Here is a 24,283-nt window from a genome sequence, read left to right on the forward strand (position 1 = left end):
TGAACCCAAGTGGAGCATCGGGAAAAGAATTCGAAAAGTAGTGTTTTTTAGTGATTTACTCCTTCTCCGCTCCAACTCATCGTGGCGTGTTTTTGTATGCGGTAAAGATGAACGTCTGCAGATCGGTTTCGGTGCGGAGTCCGTGGCTCGATCGTAGCGAGCCGCAGTGCTGTCGTGTTGTAATGCCATTACCAGCTGGTCTGTTCGCACCACAATAGCCTAGCTACGGCAGGTGTTCCAATACCAATTCCGCCATTCGGGTGCGTTTTCGGATCGGGTTTGCTGGCAGAAACAAAAATACCAAACTCTTGTTCACATCAGATGTAACCGTGCGTTGGCCGTAGTTTGGTGGTGGTGCATGAGAGATAAAGTGCCCTTGCTAACCGCCCCGATGGAGCTCGGTGGCGAAGTGTTTACGATGGGGCTGGCCCTCAAGCTGCAGAAGGTGCCGCCGGGATCGATGGTCGATTTCACAGAGTTCCGCCGGGAAAACTCCAACACTGCCACCTTCGCCAGCGACTGGGACAGTTTGCAGGTGAGTGAGGTCCCACGATGATCCACCATCGTCTTGAAGTGTTGCCGATTAAACTGGGCCAGCTTGGTATACGCCGTTCCCAACGCACTTGCTGCAAATGGGTCTTGCGCTCCTCGAATCGTATGCAATTGTGTGGTTCATGCATTATTATCAGTTTATTGATTGAAAATCATTATCGACATCCGCATGGTATGCATACCGATGCACACAACAGCGTACCTGTGTGTGTCTCCGGGCTTGGGCAAAAAAAAGCATACATCTAGGCGCCTGTGTTGCACCATTATACCGTGCGCATGTTTGTGTCCGTGTTTGCGGCTGTATATGTGTACGGGTTTGCTCACGGGTTTTGTTTGTTTGGCGGAGGTCCTTTTGGAATACCCCGGGCCCTGGTAAATACCGCTCCCGACGGACGGTTTCATCGGTGCGGTGCTCATTAATGGTGGTTTCGCTTCGTGACTGCTTCCCTGGCCGGGTTCGGTGCACATCAAATGCATTCAACGTTGCACGAAAACGGAGCTGCTGTGAGCTCCACGAGCAAAGTATGAAAATTATGAATATGATATTCATAGCGAGGATTGAATTTCTTCCAGCGTATCGATTGTAATAACCCTGGTTAAAAGATTGTTAGAGTTCTGATTTATGTTGTGCTAGTGCATGGAGTATAATGGCCCTTTAAAGGGGAAAAAATGTAACAGGGTTTCTTGTTTTACCAATTTACAATCAGTTTTGTTTTACCAATTTATAAATCACGCTTTATCGGTACAAATACACCTCTGCCGTATGTCGATGATCGATATCTTGTGTATACGCCTGAAAGTATGCAGTCAGTGTAGCACCGTTTCTGTGCTTTGGTTTCCTACTTCCGGGCTCTGTTGCTGTCAGAATGTTTCACTACAATTGTTGGCTAGTGGTTCTTCTGCGACTGAAAACATGTTTCCCATTACTTTCATGGTTATTTCTCCAAAGTCTGCTAAATGCCACATCTTCAGAATGCGCCGTTTCAGTGCACTGCCAGCGCAGCGACACAAAACGCTTCTCCAGCACACCAGTGGTTTGGCATGCTAACCAAAAGCTAGTAAATATGCATAAAACCACAAACGCAGGGGCACGCTAGTGATGGAAACATCAGCCCATAGTGGCCAAAGTTCGCGCTTAATCAAGTGAACACGAAACCGCAAGTATCTGTAAAACGGCGTAACAAACTTCCGTACACCCTTCGCCATGCTGTTGCGAAAATGGGAAGAAACCACCGTTCGCAAAACCACCCGTGAAGGGGTCGCTAACCGTGGTGGACCACCTGAGTTCCTTCACCCGCGACCCAAAACCCTTTGTCAGCCCCGGGTTTGTTCCGGGTTGTGGGTAAATTTATTCGAATGTCTATTTGGAACTTAGGAGACATCGTGTAGAATGCGTGTTGGTGGGGCGGGAGGGAAAACCGGGACAACGTAGCGTACCGTTCCCATCACGTGCCCTGCCCTACGCTCCATGGGAAGGGGTGGACCACAACCGAAATTAGGTCACCGCTAATTGGAATGTAGTTTTCCGTCTTGAAGGACATTCGGCTGTGATTGCCAGGTTCGGGTGTTCTCCGCCCGATTCGCGTCCATTCGCCCGTTTCGGTCGCATTGCCTCTTGAAAAGCGAGCCTGCGAGCCTGCAGCCATGTGCCACGCGTGATTGTGAAGAAGGTAATGGGTGAAACAAAACGGAAAAGCAAGGAAAACTAAACCAGGATACTAAGCCATTGCCATCACGGAAAGAATGACGGATAAAGCTCTGCCGGTACCGGGTTTGTCAAGGCAAGGACAGGCAAGGCACCGGATCGACGCGCGAAAGGCAAGAATTGATGTTGTTTTTTGTATGGCAAGCGATTATTATTTCCGCCCGGGAAGTCGTACAGATTTCCTGGCCACGATAGGGAAGCGATGCAACGCCCGTCATCGGCATTCGTGTGCTGGGACCGCCTAGAACGGTTGGCAGTCGATTGGTTTATGGCGCCGAAGCGGTTTATCCCTGTTTTGGGTTGGAAACTACAGGATCCCGTTTTTATGGTTTAGGGTGGTTCCCTGGGGGGGAGGGGGAGGTCTGTGCAACGGGTGTGCCAGAGGGATGCTTGAGATCGCGCGAAGCAATTAACGATTGATGAACGGGGGTGATGGATGTTTTGTTTCATTTGGTGTTCCATGGAGCAGTAGTGGTAATCAATTATCTTACCACTGTGTGAGGCAACCCTAATTTGTCCATGGTACAACTGGAAGGCTTAAAGTCTTAACAGTGCGCTAGGAGATTGGATAGATGCCCATGGCGATGGTAGAAACTATTCCCCTTTTTTTCTCTCCCTCTCTCTCTGTTATGGGTTTAAAATTAAGATGGAAAATTAGAGAAAATCAAACCAGTAAGGAATTGTTGAAAATCCTTCGATTGACCACGTACATGCAAAAGGTAACGCCATAACTGCCACGAAACAGCGCGAAACAGTGCAGCAAATTATGGTCGAAATCATTATCAAACTATCCGTCGGCTGTTTTCCAACGCTAGTGGGAAAACTTTGCCCCGGTTGCACTGCTTTACCCAAGTGACACACGAAACGGTACGCACACATATCACTGTCGCGCGTCAAACGGGCCGAACACATTGCCTGCTGCAAAATGGTTGGGAAATGGTAACATTGTTGGCAGGTTACATAACGATCAACCGGGACGCGAACGACCGATCCTTCCTTAGTTACGTATGTGTGTGTGTGTGTGAGCGCGCACCAGCGTGTGTGTGTGAGGCAAACGTCAAAGCGCGTTAACTAACCACCCGCCACCATTTATCCATCATTTACTGGTTGTTCCTGGCGGGAAGGTGAACCGCGGCCCAGGTGCGCTGGGCAACGCCCGGACAGGTGCAAAACCCGTGCCCGTGCATATATCAAGCCACACGGCACAGACACAAGCCCGGCGAACACACGTCCCCGGACCGGCATCGCTCTGTCAATTACCGGAAATGCAGACCGACGAGGCGAAACTAACGATTAAATAATGATTCTTTATGCAACTGCACTGTTCGGCGTCGTTCACGCGGGCCGGCAGCAACGTTTGCCGAGTTCGTGGAAATCAGTTGGCAGTTTTCGATGGAAATCTCTGGGCCCGCGCGCTATGCTGGGAACGGTGGTTTTCGCGCAATCCCCCGGACACGCGCAGGCAGCGGAGGTGAATGTTTGCCCTTTTTTGTACGTGGAGCTCACTGGTATTGGGGGCAAGATGTAAGGTAGTATGTTGTCTTTGCTCGCACTCGTTGCAACACGACGCTCACGTCCCTCTCGTGTCTCGCGGTTTAAATATTAGGACGTGTCTATTTTTAGCACACATTTCACATTTTGGTTGTAAGATTGTGTATAATTGGAAAAGGTAATAGCTGGACGTAGGGAACAGTGCAGGTCAGAAGTTCAGATAGCTCGATGTAGCAGCAGTGGTTGTGCGGAACATTTGATTAGTAAACTGTGAAATGTTTGAAATTGTAGGTCCTATTTCCTAAAATTACTTCGGTGAAATGAGATTTACTTGTTTGGTTGAGTAAATTTGCTTGCTTGAGGAAATTTCATCAAACGCATCGTTGATGTGCAAAACGCCTGAAAGTATGCAATTGATATTCGTGAGAACACTTCACTCTACACTCTACTGAGCATCGGGAAACGTTTTTCAATCTACTTGGCCTCCAAATAAAGAAACGCTTTTTGATAAGTCTCAAACATGCGTATGATGGTCGTTGCCCTAATAAAATGTTTTACATACAACCAATCACATGAACTTCTCAGCGTTTACCTACCGAAGTTAGGGACCTTATAGCGAAATTCTATTGCATTTTCGCTGTCTCTTCTCTTCTTTATCGCCAACTCTTTCTGACTTCAACTATTCTGACTTTCTGTGACTTTATTCATCCGTAGCTGGATAGTCAGTCCTGCGGAGGAAGGATTTTTATAGATGAGATTTTGGACCGGTCCTGTCCTGTAAAGACCGGCGCCGCTACTAATACACCACCGGGCCGTCCCAAGCTACCACAGCTTAAGATTAATCCAAGAAATATGATACGCATTGTGTTTGCAGCTCGTAACAAAATTGATAAGAAGTGGTTTGGTATTTTAGTCGGTTGTAGATGTAGCTTTGGAAATAGTTCCAACAGAAGAATTCCAAAGTTAAACAAAAACCGACGGTTAGATCTTTTCGCTTGAGTTTTATGAAGCTTCACTTTAAGTCTATTTTTTGCGGAACGAAAGACGAAGAGCCACAAAGATATGGTCGAACGGTATGCTTTATTCAACCTCAAGATCGATGTCTGTTATTGAATTTTAAAATTCAACACTCATCAGCAGATCTCGCTGCAGTCATTGTTGATCGATCGGGGGCTCCTCACATGCAGGCCCTTTTTCTTTCCGTCCGAAAATTGCATATTTCTGAAGGACGACCGCCGTCTCATTCGGTGTGCTGAAAGTATTCGGAAACGAATTCGTATCGAAATACCGGACACTCGATAGCGATTCCGATTCCCTTCCTTAAGCCCTTTTTCTTCCCGGGGAAAAAACAGAGGATTCGGTGCAGATGGAAGGGATGGGATTGATGGGAGAATTATGCAAAATTTATGCGGTATCATTCGCACTGCGGAGCGGACTATTACGGGATGTTCCGTTCACGGGCAATCGGAATTCCCGAACAAGCAGCAGTCCCGGAAGGTGTGTAGCAATCGAAGAAATCCTTTGCCGTACGTGGGCGTGTGTGTGTGTGTGTGTAGTTCTGCAAGCAGTATATAATGCAGATCGAACATGGTCCAAAGTAGTACTTTGGAACGTTTATCGATCCTCATTTGGAATGCGTAAAAGCGTGTAGGAAAATGCAACTCGTGAGGTCATTTGTTTTCCTTCCCCACCCCGCTCGAGAAGGATGTTTGCAGTTTGTGTCCGATTTTATCGTGCTGGTTTCGTGGGTGGTGGTACGTTTTGTTGCCTGCCGTTTGTGCGAAGTAAATCTGAATCGATCCGTAATCGAGCTCGAAGTTGACGCCAGTTGAGCCAAAGCCCAACCGTAGGACGATGCCAGAGATAATTTGTACGCGATAAGTGCTGCAGCCGGTCGGAGTAATGGACGTACTTCCCTGTGGGGGATTCTGATCCATCGGGCGATAGACCACTCGCAACGGATAGAAATGGCCGCAGAGATGATAGTGGCATAATTTTATCCTTTTTTTCCCTGTGTTTTATGCTCCCGCTGGAGGCTTACACAATTCACATCTTTGTCTCGCTCGTAGAAGTGTCGCCATTGTGTAAGGCAATGTGACGGCTGGGCGATAGTATCTAATTGTTGTTTGGCTACAATGAATTGTGGTAAATGGAAGTGATCTGATAATGGTCGTTGCTGGATCTGGCCAGGTCAAAGCATGGAAGTGTCTTAATAGCCACTATGTTCTTAACAGTGTATGTACCACCGTAAGAATTAGGGGAAAAATGCGAAAGACGACGTTACTAGCGTGTTTTAGCCATCCTTCAACGTTAATACTGTCTGGCTATTTATCTTGGGCTGCGAAGACAGTTCTAAAGATGCACCTGATTTATGTGAAGCGAATTTTTTTTAATAAAAATTAAATAATACGTTTTTAGTTTTTGGATCACGATTTCAATACTTACGTTCTTAAAATGCACAATTATCTCAATATCAACTATTGCAATTATCAAACAACATGGACATACCTAAGAAGTTTCCAAAATAATTCTTCTAATTTCAAACTTCAAGACTTCAATCGGTTGGTGTAATTATCATGACAGATTCAACGTCAATCAGTCATCAGGCAGTCAGACAGTCATCAACTACAGTCAAACAAGCTTTAGTTCAATTCTACTTGAAACTGACCGGTAATTGGTATTGGTTTTTCAACCAATTGAAGTTCTTCATTTTGCAGTTCTGGATAATTAAAAATCAGAAAATGTACGCTTTTCATATTAAACATCAATTTTGTTTACAAAACATCCATGAAATGGGGTGCATTTTCCTGCCCGTCTGATGGATGGAATGTACATGCAATTCGCATGCATTTTCCCGAAGCGAAGCTCATATTCCGATCCGGCAATCTGACCGTAGTTGTTCATTTAGCACGCAACCGATGGCTGGAAACGATGTAACGAGCGTTTGAGCTGGACGAAAGTTTCCGATCCAATCTGTGGATGAGTTTTTTTTTGCTTCTGTCTCCCCCCCCCCCCCTTCTGTACCCTGCCCTTGCCACCCAGGTTCCCATTTTGCCGTTTTGGGGAAAGATCTGTGTTTGGGGCGAGCGAAACTGTAAACTTTTCATCCCGGGTTTTGTCGCTCCACCGAGGCCGAGTGAATCAAAGAGTATTTTTTATTGCTTCAGGCGCTTCTGGTTGTGCTTCTTCCGTACTTCTTGTGGTCTTACCCCACGCCGGCCGGTCGGTGTAAGCGAGTCTTGTATTTTGTTTCTTGTTGTTTTTTTTTTTCGTTTTGAGTGCATTCATTTTGCGATGTAGCAGAACTATAACGAACTAAGAAGCTTCTCATCGTTTATTCCTAGTTCGGAACGACTTTTACCCCGTTCCGTCGTAAAGCTTCGCTTCCGGGTGGCGTTTTTCCCGTCCCTTCCGCCCGGTCCCGGAGATCCAAATGGACTTTTATAATCTCTGAATTTGCCAACCAGTCGCTGGCTGTGACCTTGGCTGTGAAATTGTAACTTGCACTTCCGCGGGCCCGCACCCAACCCCGCTTTACACACCCTGCCATGGGCCATCGTCCGTCATGTTACGTCTGGTGTGCTCGATCGTCTCACGATCGTGGTACTTGCACGGGATTTTAATCCATCACCGGTCGGCCGGCGTTCGAAACGAACGAAACGTCTCTGCGCCCGTGCCGTTTCCTGGAGCTGTGTCCCGGTTTTTCGGCTGCAGTTGCGCTCCTTGCGTCCCGTTGTCCTCGCTGGGTGGGAAGGAGCAACGGTCCACCGGTTGGCTGAGAATGTGGCACAAAGTTTACTTTTACGTTGCCGATACTGACAGCAGAAATGGCATGGAGATGTGATGGAGACGCCTGGCATCCCGTAGCGAAGGGCGGAAGGATTCCTTCTGCTTGGCTGGTGCTCCAAACAAGTCGGCAAAGTGGAAAACTGTAAAAATGGAATCTGAGCACGTGTGTGAGCGTTAAAAACCAGATAACTCGCTCGAATATGATGAAAAATAAACTTGGAAAACAAGCGCAACGAGCGTTTTTTGCAACGAAAAAAAAAAAGAACGAAAGCCGAGGACAGTAAATGATTTATGGGATTGTTCTAAAATCGGCCTTTCCGGCTCTGGTTCATTTCCACCGTTTCCCGGAAGTCTGGTATGCTGTTTGCTGATGGCCGGTTTTTTTTCTTCGCTTCTTTTCTCCCCGTTTGCCGGGTTTGACTGCTCCAAGCAGAGTGTGTTTTGGGAAATCTAATTTTAGCATCGCTTGTCCACCTATCGGTACGGGGGCCCGCTACGTGACGGATTTGTCGGCTAATCTCTCTGCGCTTGTGTTTCTCTTTCCAGGGTCCGGATGTTGCGGGCAACAATACGGCCGGCCCGTTCGAGGAGTACGAACTGTTCTACCGGCACTCCTACACGATGACCGCCGTCTACTGTGTCGCGTACTTTATCGTCTTCATCGTTGGCCTGGTCGGCAATAGTTTCGTGATCGCGGTCGTGTTTCGCGCCCCGCGAATGCGAACGGTGACGAACTTCTTCATCGTGAACCTGGCACTGGCGGACGTGCTGGTGATAGTGTTCTGCCTGCCCGCGACACTGATGAGCAACATTTTTGTGCGTAAGTATATCCATAGGGTGGACAGAGCCAGATGAGCAATTTTTGCACGATAATAACTTCGTTTAAGTACCAGAAGTAATACACATGGGATCGATGGCAATATGCAATTTTAAACTGTTTTATTAAACAATAATGACAATCACTATTTGCTCTCTACAACCTTCGCGACAAGAGCTTCCTAAAATGCCATTGTTATCGATGTGCAAAACTGTAAATTTATTATTACTTTCGGCGGTGGTACGTGTTGTATTTAATTTCATCATGTTATTTATTTAATTATCGAGCGTGTGCGGACTGGAAAGTGTACACAGCACGGAAGATTGTGCTTTGCTTTCTCCTAGTCGAGGAATGGACAGAACAGAATGGTTCCGTAAATGGGTGATTGTTTTCATAACGTTTTTGTCCATTCTATCAGCGGTGTATCAGTGAGCATAACACATGATTCTCACGCCACTACTGTTCTATCGCCAACCGTATCGAGCGATGTATGCAATTTTCTAATTGGTTTCTACAAAGTATCTGCTTCCTTATTATGGCGCTACCATGCCAGAAGTCAATATTGATGAGCACAATATTGATCGATCGATAAAATGCACCAGCTCCTGTCCTTAGGGCCGTTGCAGCGTATTGACACCTCATGCCTGTTATTACTGTTTCGGTCAACGTACAAAATCAACTGACCCGTGGCAAGGACTTTTACCCCGCACATCGTGATGGCGTATAAAGCGTTCAAGGTGCTAAGTCTTCCGGCTGTACAACGAGTTATTAATTTATGCCGATTGTAAAATATTTATCTTTACGAAGGCTGATTTAAACGGGTGTTGTATGTGATTTTAAAGATGAATTTAAAAAAAGAGGTGTATTAAAATGAAACATCGTACTTGATTTCATATTTGCGATACGGCTTTTCTTGCTTGGATTAACATTGTATTAATTGTTAATAATAAATGAAAAACAATCTTGGATGGAGGCGCCCAGTACTTCAGATTTTTTTCATCTTAGTTTTCTACTGTTTCTGTGCATCATAGCACGAAGCTTCCAATATTAACCTACGTTATTAAGTTTTTAGCTTTCTACTATTGTTGTAATCCTTAACTATCCTTTTGGTTTATACTTGAAGTTTATTTATTTCTACTTTTGTGATTTTTCTAATCTTTATGTGAAAACTTTTAAATTTTCCTTACTTTTATTAGACAAAAGCAATAAACAACCGATAAATTCTGTATGCATTGGTCTATCTAATGCATTATTTCATCCTTAAAAAAACAATTCACACTCGACGACCATTCGGTACTTGGCGAAACAGAATCAAACGCGACCGCGATTCGTGACAATGGCAGCAGTTCGCCGAGTTCGAATTCGAACGCAAGTAATTGTTTGACCTTTTGCACGTGCACGATGGTAACGGCTGTGGAGGGCAGTGACGAAAAAAGAAGAAAACAACTGCACAAAATCCATTACAGTTGTCCATCTGAATATTGGAAAATCGTGGCTATTTGATGGGTTGTGGCAGTGTGGATCCGGGGTGTTTTTTATCTCTGTATCTCTCATGCACAAACCCCTCGTCTGTTCCTGAACTGCCTTCGGTATAGTGAGATAAACTACCCGCCAGTCTGATTTACGTTCCGGCGGTGGAAAAAGTTTTTAGAAGGTTGTTGGTGCAAACTTTTTTTCCCTCATTCAAATGCTTACCCAACCCCCGTTCCCGTTCCACCATCGTGATGCATGGCAAGTAACACTGCTGGCCAGCAGACAGTTTCGTTTCGTAGTGTGGTTTTGGCCATCGGTCCGTGTCGAGTGCTGTGTTGATGATTTTTGTGGACAACACATTGGCGTTGCAAAACAATTTCAATGCCCGACATTGCAACCAATTAAAAAGACATTAAACTCACTGCGAAAGGGGTGGTGAATGAGAAACGGGGCAAATGGGTCGAGAGAGTGGGTGGAACTTTGACTGTTTTTTTTTTCAAGTCTCCTCGCTAATCCCTTACTCAGCTCCGGCGTGCAATGGGGCTAAACAAAAACTAATTAAATTCTATAAATCAGTGTCCTGTCTGGTGTTTGCCCTTCAGATGCAAGCAAATTCGTTACGACCTTGATGTAGCCGGATGCTTTGGAAAGTTTTTTATTTTTTATTGGTTCCATTCTCCACTAACCTCGTCCTTATCAACCGATGCGCCTCTCCATCCCGTCCATCTCTGCTCCCGAGATACTCGAGTTTAGGGGTGGTTGTATGTATCGGCATTAGTGTCTACCGGCCTGGAACCGAATCGAACCATACTGATGAGTTTCCTACTGCCAAATGCCAGGGAAAGGTGAGCACCGCTTGGGTGTTGTGGTTTTGTAACTATTAATTTCAAAATGTACCAATAAATAACCACCTTCACGTATGGCGCACGTGAACCCATACACACCACGGTGCACAATCACTCGAGTAATGACCATCCGTGTGTTCTATAATTTCGTGTCCGTGAATGGTTCGTGTCAAGTTGCTCAAGGTAATATTTACTGTTGCAGATGAAATGCACATCTTGGCAGCAAAACACGCTTCTTCCACTCCACAGCGGATGTCATCCTGTCAATGCACCGATCTACCTCGAGCAAAGACAAGCGTAGGCAGCCGGGAAAAATCGCAATGGGATCACTTTTCGAACCATCGTAGTGTAAATATTGAAACATCATGTTACACGGTGCCCAACATGCACGAGTAATGCCAGCAAACAACGCACGAAAAAAAGGTAGACTGCAACGCAAAAGGTGCAATGCACAACCATGCGCTCGGTTGGCTTGATTGCGCCAGTGCGTCCGGTGCTCCGGTGGCGATGGCCGTTTGTAATCTTTTGTTCCCCGCCTCGTGTGCCGCTTTGCAGGGCGGGCTCTTTTGTCAAGCCAATCGAATGCATCCGATGCGAGCGATCGGTGTCGATCGTGTTGCCTGGCGATAGGTCACTTTGTGGAAGAATGTCAAATATTCATCTTTGCGTTCACACGACTAAAATCGCACATTTCCGTCTCCGGTGGCTCCGTGTGATGGTTGCTGCAGCGAGCGTCAGGTTTTTTGCGTTTTCTGTGTTTCTTCATCTCCACCGCCTACCGGACACGATCCGGAGCAATCGTCAGCTGTGCAGGAAGTGCATTGTAAGATACACTTGCTTGCACACTGTGCCGCACACCAGGTGTAAGGTGTCGGATGTGTCTGGTTTTCTTTTCTATCGCTTTTCCACCGCCGAAAAACCATTTGCCAACATGTAAACGAACTTCCTGTAACGTTGGGTGCAACTTCTTGGCTTCCACGGTGGAGATGGTGGTGCAATGTGGAGACTTTTGCATACACCCTACCAGTGAGCATGGGTGATGAATAGTAAAATTCAATTATTTCACCTTTTTGGCGTGGTTGTGTGTGGCGCTTAGAGTGAACCGGATATGATTTCGAAGTGCCGGCACGGTGGGTTACGATGGGGGAAGATTGACTTTTGAATAGTGTGTGCACGATAACGAAGGAATGCTGGTTATGATGTACTGGCGGCATTAGTGAGCGATGAAAGATAAGGGAAATAACCATGTGGGAGATGGTGTATCACCATCTGGATCGTACTGTGGAGTGAAGTTGATTGTATTGAATGTATTTGCAAGGAAGAAAGTGCAACTTTCTTTCGGATTGATCCAACTCCCAAGTTCTATTTACCGACAGGATTGATAGTTGAGATATTAACACGCTCTGAGAGTGATTTGTCAAAGGTTCAATAATCAATAAAATATGAAAAATAATGTACATTTTTAAATTCTTTCTGTGTTGTTCACAAGTCCTATGATATTGTGGGCAATAAAATGTCTTCCGTAAGATTATAATGACTTGACATGACTTGACAACAAGCTCAGTTCAAGCTCAAATCCTTTAATTCGATGTATTAGTTTGCTCAGTTAAGCTTTAACTAAATAGAACAATAATTTCAGGATCGTAATATTTTAAAATATCTAAATGAAAAAAATATTTTATTCTAAAAATTATTTATTAATTATGCATAATCGAAGCAAATGTTCAGAAAGGCTAATTATAAAACTGTTTGCTAAATATAAAAAATGGTTAGCCCCACACCAATAAACAATAGGGCACGGAATGAAATCGGATCGTGTTTAGTAGGCTACATAAAAAAGCAGCTAGCAATATGGCTTCGCACAGTGGGCAGTTTGGGTACAAATTTTGGCAAAAAAAAAAATCGGCTTCAAAGAAAATGTTTTGCCGGCAGAGTGACCTTTATACAGTTTAAGATCTATAATAGCGAGCCCTTGTGATTGTTTGGTACATTTTGAAACAAATAAGTAATAATTTTGTATCAATGGAGACGCCTAGTAGCTGTAGTGAATAAATTTGTAGTTGAGGAAAAAAGGCTGCACAACTCTCGGTAGTACACTTGAAATAATCATAAAAATATGTAAGGCTATTAGTTGAAATTTTCCGAATATTGGAAATATTTATGGGTGTTTTTTTGTTTAAAATAAATATGTTTAACATTGAACCCATCTTGGCATCGTTTTTTTCAAATTTAGTACATTACTAAATTTCATGCTACGACTAAGAGCCGTTATAATTATATAAAATAAATAAATAAATTCCTTATTAAATTAACATATTTTTTATGTCCTATTCCTTCAACCGATGCCAGTGTTCCATTTGCTTTTGTCAGTCGATATCGTTACCCTTTTGCTTTGATGTATCCTTCCGTTGCATGTTCCCGAGCGGGGAATCAGCTTTCGTTGCAGGCGAGCGTAATTAGTTTGCTGCAATACGAGCTTTTAAAGCTGGTTCGAATTTCATCACCCGAGCACCAGCACCACTAGCATCATCGTCATCATCATGATCATCATCACGGTGGTAGTGCCGTGTGGGGCAACTGGGAATATTGGGGTTTTTGTTTTTGTTTGTACCTTAAATTCGATCAACGGATTGAGGATTGTATTGGGCCCGTTTCGACAAGCTCTGAACGAATCCGCACCACCGACCGTGGAAAGACCATTTAACTATCAAATTAATTTGAAAACTTCCCACTACGGAGTGAGTGATTTTTCATCGCATTTCGTATCATTAATCTCAATAGCAGCACATTGTGGTACGGTTCCTTGTGTATGTGTGGGGGGGTTTCTTTTTTGCAGAATGGCACACGCTGCTGGGATATGGTAGAGAGGGATTCTTATTCCACTCACCATTTTTATTTTATTTTTAAACCTAAAAAAGTGTGAGATGCATTTTCCTTCCCCATTCCATTATAATTGTGCACCGATCGGACAACGGTTTGATGGAACGTTTTCACATTACATCGGCTTTGTGGCCGGATAAAATCGGTGCAGGATCGTCAACAAAAACAACGCCTTCGTGTAGTTGGCCAACGGTAATTTGCTGCAGCTGTTCCAGGGGTGTGTCACCCATCCCCCAACCACTGTCGCTCGGCGTGGATCTACAAGACGGCCGGAGGACGTCCGGGCGCGACCACATATGTTCCATGCTGGCCCCGAGTAAACTGCTATGCAGGATGCAATTAATGAACTCGTGAAGCACACTGATTGATATTGCCTCAGCGCTGGGTTCGCTGTTGCCGGTTGATGAGGTTTCTGCTGAAAATTGCACCAGATGTACCATTGCGTGATGCGTACCGTGGCGAAGGTGCTTCGCTAGCCAAACCCCAACCTCGGACTAGACATTCCACTCAGCGGCTGGCCGAACCCTGGTATCGCAAACGATCATCAGCCCGGGACCGCAAAACGTAAACATGGTATCGAAATATGCACTAATCATGTAAGCCGATTGGTTGGTGAACCGGCGTGTCCTGTTTGGCCAAAGCATTTCCGTACATCCGGGCTGTTTGTTAGCCCGGCCGGGCAAGTGTGGATCCGGAATTCAGCAAAATTCAAAACGAGAACAGTGCGGTTTTAGCAAATAGATCAAATCGGGACGCGGTGGCAGCCAGGCGAAGGAGGAAATAAATATGGAAATCATTTTTCGGTCAGCGCATCGACGGTCGGCTGTTTAAAAAAATATATCGAAAACGGAACCAAAACCGAGTCGGGACGGATAGGAGTCGAGCCAGCGGATGGAGTAGGTCACGGTGGTGAAGTAAGGTCACGTTGCAAAATTCGTAATTTATTTTGATCGGATAATGCCCGGCTAGGCTCCGTGAGATTCGTTTCACTCGCGCAGGCAAAATGATAGCATCGGCAGATGGGACTGGCTGGGTGGTGGGAAAGATCAACATATGAATATTTATACCCGAACGGATTGATGAGCGAACGATTGACAATGTCAGCTTGCATTGGGGTGAGCTCGCGTTACACCGAAGCTAGTTTTTGCTTCGCTATTGTTCATCCGTAATGGAATTAATTACTATGTCCGTTAATTGCGTGTAAGTGCTGAGTTATCAGGTTTGATGTTCTCATTCAAACGATTGAGATTAAATCGTATGTTTTGGTGGACGGGATGAGTAATATAGAATATGTAGCAGTTTGGATTGAGTATAGCAGACAGATAAGTTCTGTCTGCGTTTGGAGATTTAAAAATTTAAACATTTGAATAAAAGTCCTAATTAAACGCCTGTCAGTATTCAATATGTTGTTCATAACTCCGCTGTGTCGGCGATTGCTGCTAAATGATTGCATACTTTAAGGAGTTTTAACCAGCAAGATGTAGGAACTGTTGTTTCGATTACGGGAGTAATTTAATTGATTTACTCCGTTTTCAACTCTGATTTTACCAACATTTCAGACATATTGAAGTCTGCTTTTCAACGACTTTATCGTCTGCTTTTATGATATGTTTGGGCTTACTCCTTCCCACGGCATTATTTTAGCACCAATTTATTTCCCGCAAGGCAAATTTTCGATTCAATGACATAACGTAATTGTGCTAATAATGTAACATGATTTCCATTACCGAACTTCCTAATGGAGAGTTGTCGGATGGAAAAGAAATAAAGATAAAAGCTACTTACCTAGCACGACGAATCAGTGCGGAAGTAAACAATACAATTCTATCCACAGCACTCAGATGCGAACCTACCCTGCAGTTTTGGTCTATTGTAGCTTCGGCCGTAAAGCATCGCACAAGCACACATAAAGTAAGCATTAATGAAGTGCCTTCTGACAGTGAATGGTTGACTCTAGTACATTGCTAGGTTTGTATTTGTGTACCATGTGTGTGTGTGTGTCTGTGCGGCGGAAATGATTCCCGAAACAACATTTCCATCCTGGAAGTGTTAGCTGTGCACTTCGCTGTTTGAGCTTCGTTTGGAGTGACATTTTTTTGCTTCGATTTCAAAACCCACACACACACATACACATGCACACACAGATTGCGTACACTGTTCGATCGTTTGACAACTTTTGGCAAGGCAATAGCCAAAAAGTCGTAGCATCGGAGTAAGAGTGTCACCACGGTGCCGGTGCCGAGTACGAGCTAAAGACGGCTGTCAAAGTGTCGCTGAATTGGGATGTCAAGTGCAGTTAAAGTGCACTTCCGCTTCGAGACCGTAAACTCCAACGAATTAATATGTGTGCTAGAGCAGCAAAGAGTAGTTACCGTCAAGATAAGTACGGTTGTTTGGTTGATACAACGATGGTGTTTTCATTTGTATCAATAATGTTGCAAAAGTTTAAATAAGTGAAATATTTTACTTTAAATTTTGTTATTTTTTGAAAACATTTGCCCTACTGCAAAACCACTAGCATACCCGACACAGACATGAAGCAGTTTGTTGTTTGTCGTTTTTTACTGCCTGATGAAAAATGTTTCCCGACCGATAGAGGAAATACATAGGAAAAACTTCTACCCACCAAGGGTCATAAAGCGAATCACATGCTACGAATATGTGCCTACACTTTTCGATAAGAGCGGTGCTCTAATGTAAGAGGACATTTTGTTTTTTTTTCCTTCCCGCTCGCCCGCCAACACGAGCGGCAGCTTGTTTTTTTTGCGATCACATACACGTACATATAAGGGTCTAAGCTTTCTGGCAGGTTTAGCTTAGCGATGTCACTGGCAGGCTTATAGCTGCAAACTGCACCGTGTACGTATTACCGGTCTTTATCGGTTTTGCCGTACAATGAGTGAGTGGCATGGAAACGGAAGCCGAACCCGTTCCTGTCCGCGGCAAACGTGCGTCCGCTCCGCCGAGTTCCCGGGAATATGGGAAGCCTTACTGCCGGAACCATTCGTTCCATTGGCACTGAATATAAGATTGTTCTTCATATTGTTCCTTTTGTTCCCGCACACATAACCTCTCCGCCCTACTCCACACCAAAGGTGGGATGATTCTGGAAGGCCACTTTACGTTTGACCGTCGTTTTGGTTCACGATTTGACGCGAACGAAGACAACAAAAAATATTTGCATCCTGTTGGCGCTATCCGGCGGGAGAGGGTTGTTGTTTTTTCTTCACAATATCACTACATTTTGCTCTCTTTTTATCATCCTCTTTTTCGTCGACAGTCGGCTTTATTGGTTGTTGTGCCCAAATTTGACCGGCCCGAACCGGGATATATTAGATTAAGCTAGAACAAAGTGTGATTTACGGATTGCATCAACGTGCTAGCAGAATCACATCAAACCGGGTGCTAAACAACGTGACACGACACGGAGGCATGGGGCTTGTTGTCAAGGAGACGAGCATTTTTGTTTGAATGCGCTGGTGAGATTGCATATCACCAGGCGTTTTGTTTGGATGAGATTATTGTGTGAGCTTAAGAAGAGATGGCGATGGGTTTTTGTTGGCTTTGGATTGCATTCTATTGCATTATGGGTCTATGCATCACATTATTGTCAATAGTTACTCCAATTTTCCTTCTTCAGTGCCATCAACGAGGTAAACCAGCCACTCCATCAATAGAAAAAACATCAAATCTACTACGACAAATAATATATTTAAGGGTCTTCTTTCATATGCCAATATATGGAAAAGCTTTTCTTTAAAACTAATCTCAAAAACCATCTGTTTTCCTGTTTTCTCAAAAACCATCTGAGTGTTTATCCACCCTTTATATGGCGTGCAGAGTTGACAGCGCCTCAAAGTATGCTATAATTATTTTAATTATTATTTTGTATAGTCTACAAAATGTAGGAAAGAAATCTTCTAGTTCTGGATTGGTAGTCATAAAATTTCTATGTACTTTTTTTTAAAACCATCAATAAAGTTAAACATGTATTGCATACCTTTAGGCGTGCAGCGCACGGTCAAAGTTCCTTGGCAAGATTGCTGTAATCAATCTTCTTAGTATGTAAACATGCAAACAATCATGACCAGGGAATTGTTTTGAACAGCTATACAAGGTGTGTGGAAAAAAACATAACGCAAGCCGTAATGTAAACACTTATTGCACAAAGTTTGTCAACGGTCTGTGTCTAGGCGGATGATGATCATTATGCTGTGCTCTCGACAATAGCATGGAGCTACCTTTTCTCCCTACAGCTCCATGGTTGAACCGTTCTAGAGTTTAATTCCTCGTGCTTCGGTAAAATTTCAGGATTCGGGTGTACAATGCAAATTAGAAACGGCACCGAAGTCACACGCTGTAGCGAACACGATGTTACAATGTTCGCAACAATTTTATCCACCATTCACGTCCACTTCGCCAGCGCCATGGAGAGGGCAATGCAGGAACGTGCCGTTTTGTGCATGGTTGGCGCTGCCCCGTACTGTCGGTAGCTTATCATCACTATCGAACTGGACCGGCCGGCCGGAAAATGGTTTACTACGTGGGACATTAAATTGCGATGGACAACTCCTGAAGCGTCCGAAGTGAAAGCGCGTACGGTAGGATGAATGCTTGAGTTTAGCCCTCGGGCGCCCAAGTACACTTGTGTCGCGAGTGGGCGAGTGACTGTGCGACGGAACGGGTGCACCACGGACCAACGGTCAACGGTGACGGACGTGATAAGGATTCAGGAATAGTTGTGGGGAAGAAAAAAACACAACAATATCATTCAAAGGTAAGCGCCGACCACATTCACGAGCTAGAGCCAGGCTTCTTGATCGTTGAAGGGTGCCGGCACATGTGTGAGCTGTTGCAACGATCGTTTGCTTTGATTTGTGACACTCCGTAAATGACCACGTTCGTGATTCGTGTGGATTGCGCTACAGCTGTAAAGAGTGTCCTGCAACTGCCTGCACCGACACTGGCTCAGTTGGGCCAGACTGATACGGCCAGTACGATGATTTCTGTTCCAAATGAACAATCCCGCAATCTGAGCATCTGAGCACAGTCATTTGGAGTGTGGAAGAATTTTTACATCAAGTACATCCACTCGCTGTGATTGCACTACATGCAGATATATTGGCGAGTGAGCATTATCGTGCAGCTTGAGTGGGAAATGGTTCGGACGCTACTCGCCCAGGCCAAGTCAACCCACTTGAGACTGATATGGTCGAGAGACGGTCGGATGGATTGGGTGCGAAAGGGTGGAAGAGGTCCATCCTACTTGTCCACATGTTTGTTGTTTCGTGTTAAATGCCATGTTACACTGTCGACCTTCGGTGTGAGGGTTTTCAAATTGAAATAGAAACAAATGATTGTCAACATCACTGCAGACGGATGGCTACAGCACATTGGGCAAGGGAGTTTTGCATTAATTGTGCTAATGCGCCACAAACAATGTGTTTACATGTGATGCGTTCTGTATTGTCTGGGTTTGATGTTGATTAATGACAGCGTAAAGGTTGCAACCGATGGTGTAGCAATAGGATTGGCAAATTTATATTTCATTTTAGGTGCAATATTTGACCACAGATGTCGCTGCTAGTTTATTACTTACAGGCAGATAGGGATGGTTATACGCGGATTCGGAGATACGCGGTTTTAAAAGTTTGACAGTTTTTTATAGCAAAAAAAAGCAAAGCTTCCATTGTCGTATAAAATCTTTATTTTAACGTATGCAATTAAAAAGTCGTCTGAATTGCGTAATAAGCATAGTGGAGAGAAAGAAGTCAACTATGTAATTTTGTAGTATAAACGATTTTACTCCAGGATTTGACTTATGCGGATCATTGCCGGATTATAGCGGTCCACTATAATATCGTATCTCAGGAACTGCCTGTATTTATTTTTGTAGCAATACTCTACATTTAGAATATCATCATAAGCCTTTCCTACAAAATGTTTCGTTTCGCTGATGTGTAAACAATTAACTTTCGGTATACTTCTAAAGATATTATTTTAGTACTTGAAATTGGGATTTTTAGAAGAGTTGCATTGCTCATTTACCTCACTACTTTATTACTCCAATATTATAAACACTTCTGCTGATCATGTCCTTCATGTTCTTGGTTGGATCAGCCTGTTGTGATGTAATACTAGCTTCTGAATTGTATATAAAACAAACAGTACATTGAACAGAATGAGAGTCAAATTGAATAAAGCAATAGAGGTATTAAGAGGTGTAAAAAGGCATTCAACTGCGCTGAAGATTTAAATTCTAAACAACTTCGCAGCATTCCAAAACAAGCAGCAAAAAGTAAACGACTCTCAAAATCAATTTGTTTGGCTACCGTTTACAGCGGTAAAAACCGTCCAGATACTAAAACAATTCCACCCAAATCGTTCCACCTACAAAGCAGCAGTTCTGCTTAAGACCGAAACGGAATTACATAACATTGCTTCGCTTGTTGCAGCATTAGAGGCACTAGGCAGACGAGTGCCACGTACGGCAAATAGCAAGTTGCATCGCGACGGGAAACCGATTTCCCATTGCTGTGCAGCGTTACCGTCGTGCTGGCAGCTTTAGCCGAACCAAAGCCGAAGAAAATCCATTCCAATTAGGCGATCGATTGACGCTTTAATCGAATCGTTCCGTTCGCACCGGTGCGTGGCCGAAACAAGTAGGCAGAGACGGGCTCTGCGTGGATCACGTTGCGATAGTGATATGTGTTGTTCTGTTTGCTTTTTCGTTGGTGCGTGTACAATGCAATGTATCTGCCCGTCTGGGTCGATGTGAAACACAGGAGCAGACAGATGGATCAGTTGATGGATTTCTTGGCCACTTTTCGGCTCGTGCAACAAAGGGTAATGAAGAAGTCCTTTAGGTTCCGGTATATCGTTTCGGCCATTTCGGGAACGGTTTTTGCATTATGCCATTCGTAGCCAACGATGGTGCTGCATATGCATGCTGTGCAGCACGAGGTTTAGCATGCATCTCTGTGTGCATCGTACCCGTTTCGCTAACGGACTGACCGAGAGACATTGAAGTTTCGTTCGCAAAGGTGCAAAACAGCCCGGGAACCGAATTCGCTTTTTGTGTTGTGACAGAGCAAAAGCTGGTTTGCTGAGAGTGGGAAGAGTGTGAGAAATTGGCAGCAGAGTTCGCTAAGAGCGTACCAAACAGAGCCACCAGGAGTGGAAGCTTTCCTTGTGCAAAAGCTTTGGCAGCGGACAGAACAGAGCACTGACTGCCACCGGTGGCAACTGCAGTGCCATGTTGGAGAACGTGCGAGAGAAAGGATGAAGAGCGAGCAGATAACTCGTGCACCGAATCGGGTTGTCCGAATGTGTTGGCGAACCGGAAGTAGTGAACGTATCCTTGCAGGAAGGTTCTTGCACCGAGCGACGACTTTAAACTAGGTCGAACGGTCAATAAACCATGTAGCTACTACTACTACGACGACTACTACTACTGCTACTGCTTCTTCACCTGGTCATGGCCGTCGCTCGGGTGCAAAGCGCGTAGTGAACCGTCCCAAACGTTGGGTTTCGAAACCCCCGGAAGGCGATGCTACTACGACCACGATGGTTAGCTGTTACGCTATGGCGTGGGCTGTTCCGGGATGGTAGGCACGATTCTGCCATTCCACCGAACCACACGCAGTGTGTCCGTTTGTGTGTATCTGTGTGCGCGTTTTGGGCGGGTGTGGGTGGGTGTGTATATTTTTCACTTCCTTCCAGTCTCCACCGTTTGGAGGTGAGGATCAATATTTTTATAGTATTTTGCACACCTATTCTGCTTTACCTAACCGAAGTCGTTCGCTGGGTTGGTGTCGCTTGTCGCGATTGTGCCGTCCATCGGTGTCCGCCGGGGGAGGGTTTTGTACGTGCCGCATGGCATTGTGTGAAGTGTGAAGAAAACAAAAGCTCACTTTCGCACTGAAGGACGCATCGGAAAACATGACCGTGGATGACGGAAAGAGGCGAATGAGGCGAGAGCCGCATGATGGATCGCATGCCAATCGAAACGCCCTCGCAGTGTATCGTAGACGAGCCAACGACCTGTAACGGGTGCGATTGCTACGCTCGCCGGTCCAACGGCGGAAGGATATCGATGCAGTTTTCTGCGATCCAATCACGTACCCGTTGGATGATACTAGTTCCGCAACGACACTTACTTTGGCGATGGCGATAAAGGTGGAAAGGTGTTTGAAGCTGTTAAAGCATCACTTCAAAGTTTACCGACACACTGTCACGCATCAGCGCGGGGAAACATTTTCTACATTGTTCAAACGGGAGGAAGGATATTTCAGAGTTGTTTTCAATAAACTGCTACTTTAAAAAAACCAGGACTAATTGCGGTTATTCCTACAATCCATTAGAGAAAAATGTTTCAAACAAAATATATTCTACATATTGGAAAGAATTTTTCTTCCCTTTTGATGCATCTTGTTTGTCAGAAAAAAATGGTATTAAGCAGAAGGATGTCTATATTAAAACTTTGAACATATTTGATATCGAAGGACAAAGGTCTCCAAAGAGTAAGAGGTTTACCAGTTTGTGGACCGGATTTGGATGTCAAATATGAACAAATGACAATGAAGGAACAATGACTTTAGATTCATTTAATAATTTATCTTTCAAAACATGTGCAGGAAGGCACTTTAAGGGCTTGAATAACATACATTATTGATCGATTTTTTGTACTAAATACATCTAGTGGTATATTTAAACGTGTTAATAAAATTTTGCAATGTATTATTAAACAACGAAAATCTTGCAAAGTATTCCTAGAATTGAATTTGTGTGTTTAAAAAATGATTTAAAGCAAAAGTATAAAACATGAACTTGAATATAAACATTACAAATGAAGAGCATTAGTGTGCCATAAGATCTAGTTAATTTGCCATAAATTTCAACTAATAAAGTAAGCATAATAGTAATCACCAAATCAATCAAGCAAAAAATCGTTTTGTATTCCTTGTATATAAACACCCATTATAAGTCAGTATTGCTAACTAATTTACCTCACATTAAGCTGTTAGGAAGGCAAAAACACAGTACTAAAAGAATTTTAATACAATACGGCACAGACCGTAATACTTGAAATAAATAAATAAATAAAAGAATTTTAGTACTCATGCGCCAGAGCTTCATTAGTAATTGCAGTTAGTAGTTAAGTCAGGTGTGCTCTATGTGAGGTTATCAAACTTGTGTTTTCCGCAAAACCAAAGTCAGTCAGTTCATGTTATGAGGATGTCAGTCCAGGTTCATAAACATAGTCGACTCAGTCTATTTCCTTTAAGATATGATTTATTCAATACTCAGCATTTTTCTTTATTTCAGTTGTAGAATGCGTTGCCATATAGTATACAGGCTGGTACCATGGTGGACATCTTCAAAAGTTAGTAAATTGACGTATTAAATACCTGTATATGCTATGTGAAGGGAATAAAGAGAGCTGCTGGCTTATACGAAGTGAAGTAAGCAAACCATTCCAAAACTCAACCCAGTTTATTGAGTGCATTAAAATTTGATTCACCGCAAAGTTAGAAACTTTGCTCCATACCTTGAATGACCATGCCGCAATGTTTCCATTCCTAAAGAAAAGCTTTCCGTCTATGCTGCCTGGGTGGGAAAAAACGGCAAAGGACGGCTTAGGGTGTAGGGTAGGCTTGGGAAGGAAGTAATAAGAATTTACCGCCGCTGCCGGAACAAAACTGGGTTTCCGTTTGGTAGCAGTCATTGGAGCATTAAACGGCTTGATTTTATTGCTCCAGCATTGCCCCATACGTAACATGCGCTGCACTATTTGCAGCGCCACCCTTACGGTTCAAGTGCCAGCACTGTGCACTGTGTGGCGTGGGCAAAGCCATCCTGCCAACCGGCAGCAGAGCTTTGAAGTGCCATTTTTTATGCCCTCCAACCCGCGGCCTGCCGTCGGTGCCTCGACGTTAGGTCGACTTCCAGTCGGTTGCCCCTTTTTGTCAACCTTGACATAGTTGTGTTCCATCGCTACCAGCAGCGGCAGGTGAACACAGTGTACTCCCCCTCCAGAGATACTCCCCAGCTGCTGTCCGCACGTTCGTCCGTTTTCGAGTACGGTATGCACAGATAGGAACTGGGCCAATCGACACATCATCATCATCATCTTTGCAATGGGAACTGCATGAGGGTGAGCCCTGTTTGGCCGAGTTGGGCCTGTGCTGGGCTGCATGGACCACGGTACATGAAGATCTTGGCAAAACGATGCAGCCAGTGCCTGGTCGTGCACGGGAAGTGCCCTTTTGCGTTCCTCGACCCAGCAATGTGAAGCTTGAAATATTTGTCTATTTATCAAAATATTCACACCACCGGCATTTCGTGCCGAATACGTGGTAGCGAGGTTGCATAGGTCAGAGCGAAAGACGAAAGCGAGTGCGATAAATTGCGAGTACCTTACGCAAAGCTCCAACCACAGAACCGGCAAAGCGCAAAACCAGTCAGTCCCGAAGCATGCATTCGGCAGAACTTAACATGCGCTCGGGGATACTTTCTACAGTCGCATCCATCATCATCCTCTGCCGTAAGACGGCGTGCTAAAGTGCTTCGGGGCGCACTGGACCACCATGATTCCACGTGGCAATGGTGCCTGTTCGTACTGGTCTAAACTGCAGGCTAAATTGAGCGAGGAAAAACCTTAGCCAGATGCTAAGATGGAGCACCAAATCTTTGGGACATCATTAACACTAGGGCGACAATTTGTGTACC

At 44.5% G+C, this 24,283-nt stretch overlaps 1 protein-coding gene across 1 annotated transcript in view; it reads left to right on the plus strand.

The window, feature by feature from the left end:
* Nucleotides 1–358: 358 nt before the first annotated feature.
* Nucleotides 359–24,283, plus strand: part of LOC128710211 (neuropeptide SIFamide receptor-like) — an 81,080-nt gene continuing 57,155 nt past the window's right edge. Inside the window, exons 1-2 of the mRNA XM_053805256.1 lie at nt 359–535; nt 8,084–8,357. Of these exons, the coding sequence (XP_053661231.1) occupies nt 359–535; nt 8,084–8,357 (451 nt within the window). The remainder of the gene's footprint in view (nt 536–8,083; nt 8,358–24,283) is intronic.

The sequence above is a fragment of the Anopheles marshallii genome, chromosome 2 (assembly GCF_943734725.1).
Source record: "Anopheles marshallii chromosome 2, idAnoMarsDA_429_01, whole genome shotgun sequence".
Lineage (NCBI taxonomy): Eukaryota > Metazoa > Arthropoda > Insecta > Diptera > Culicidae > Anopheles > Anopheles marshallii.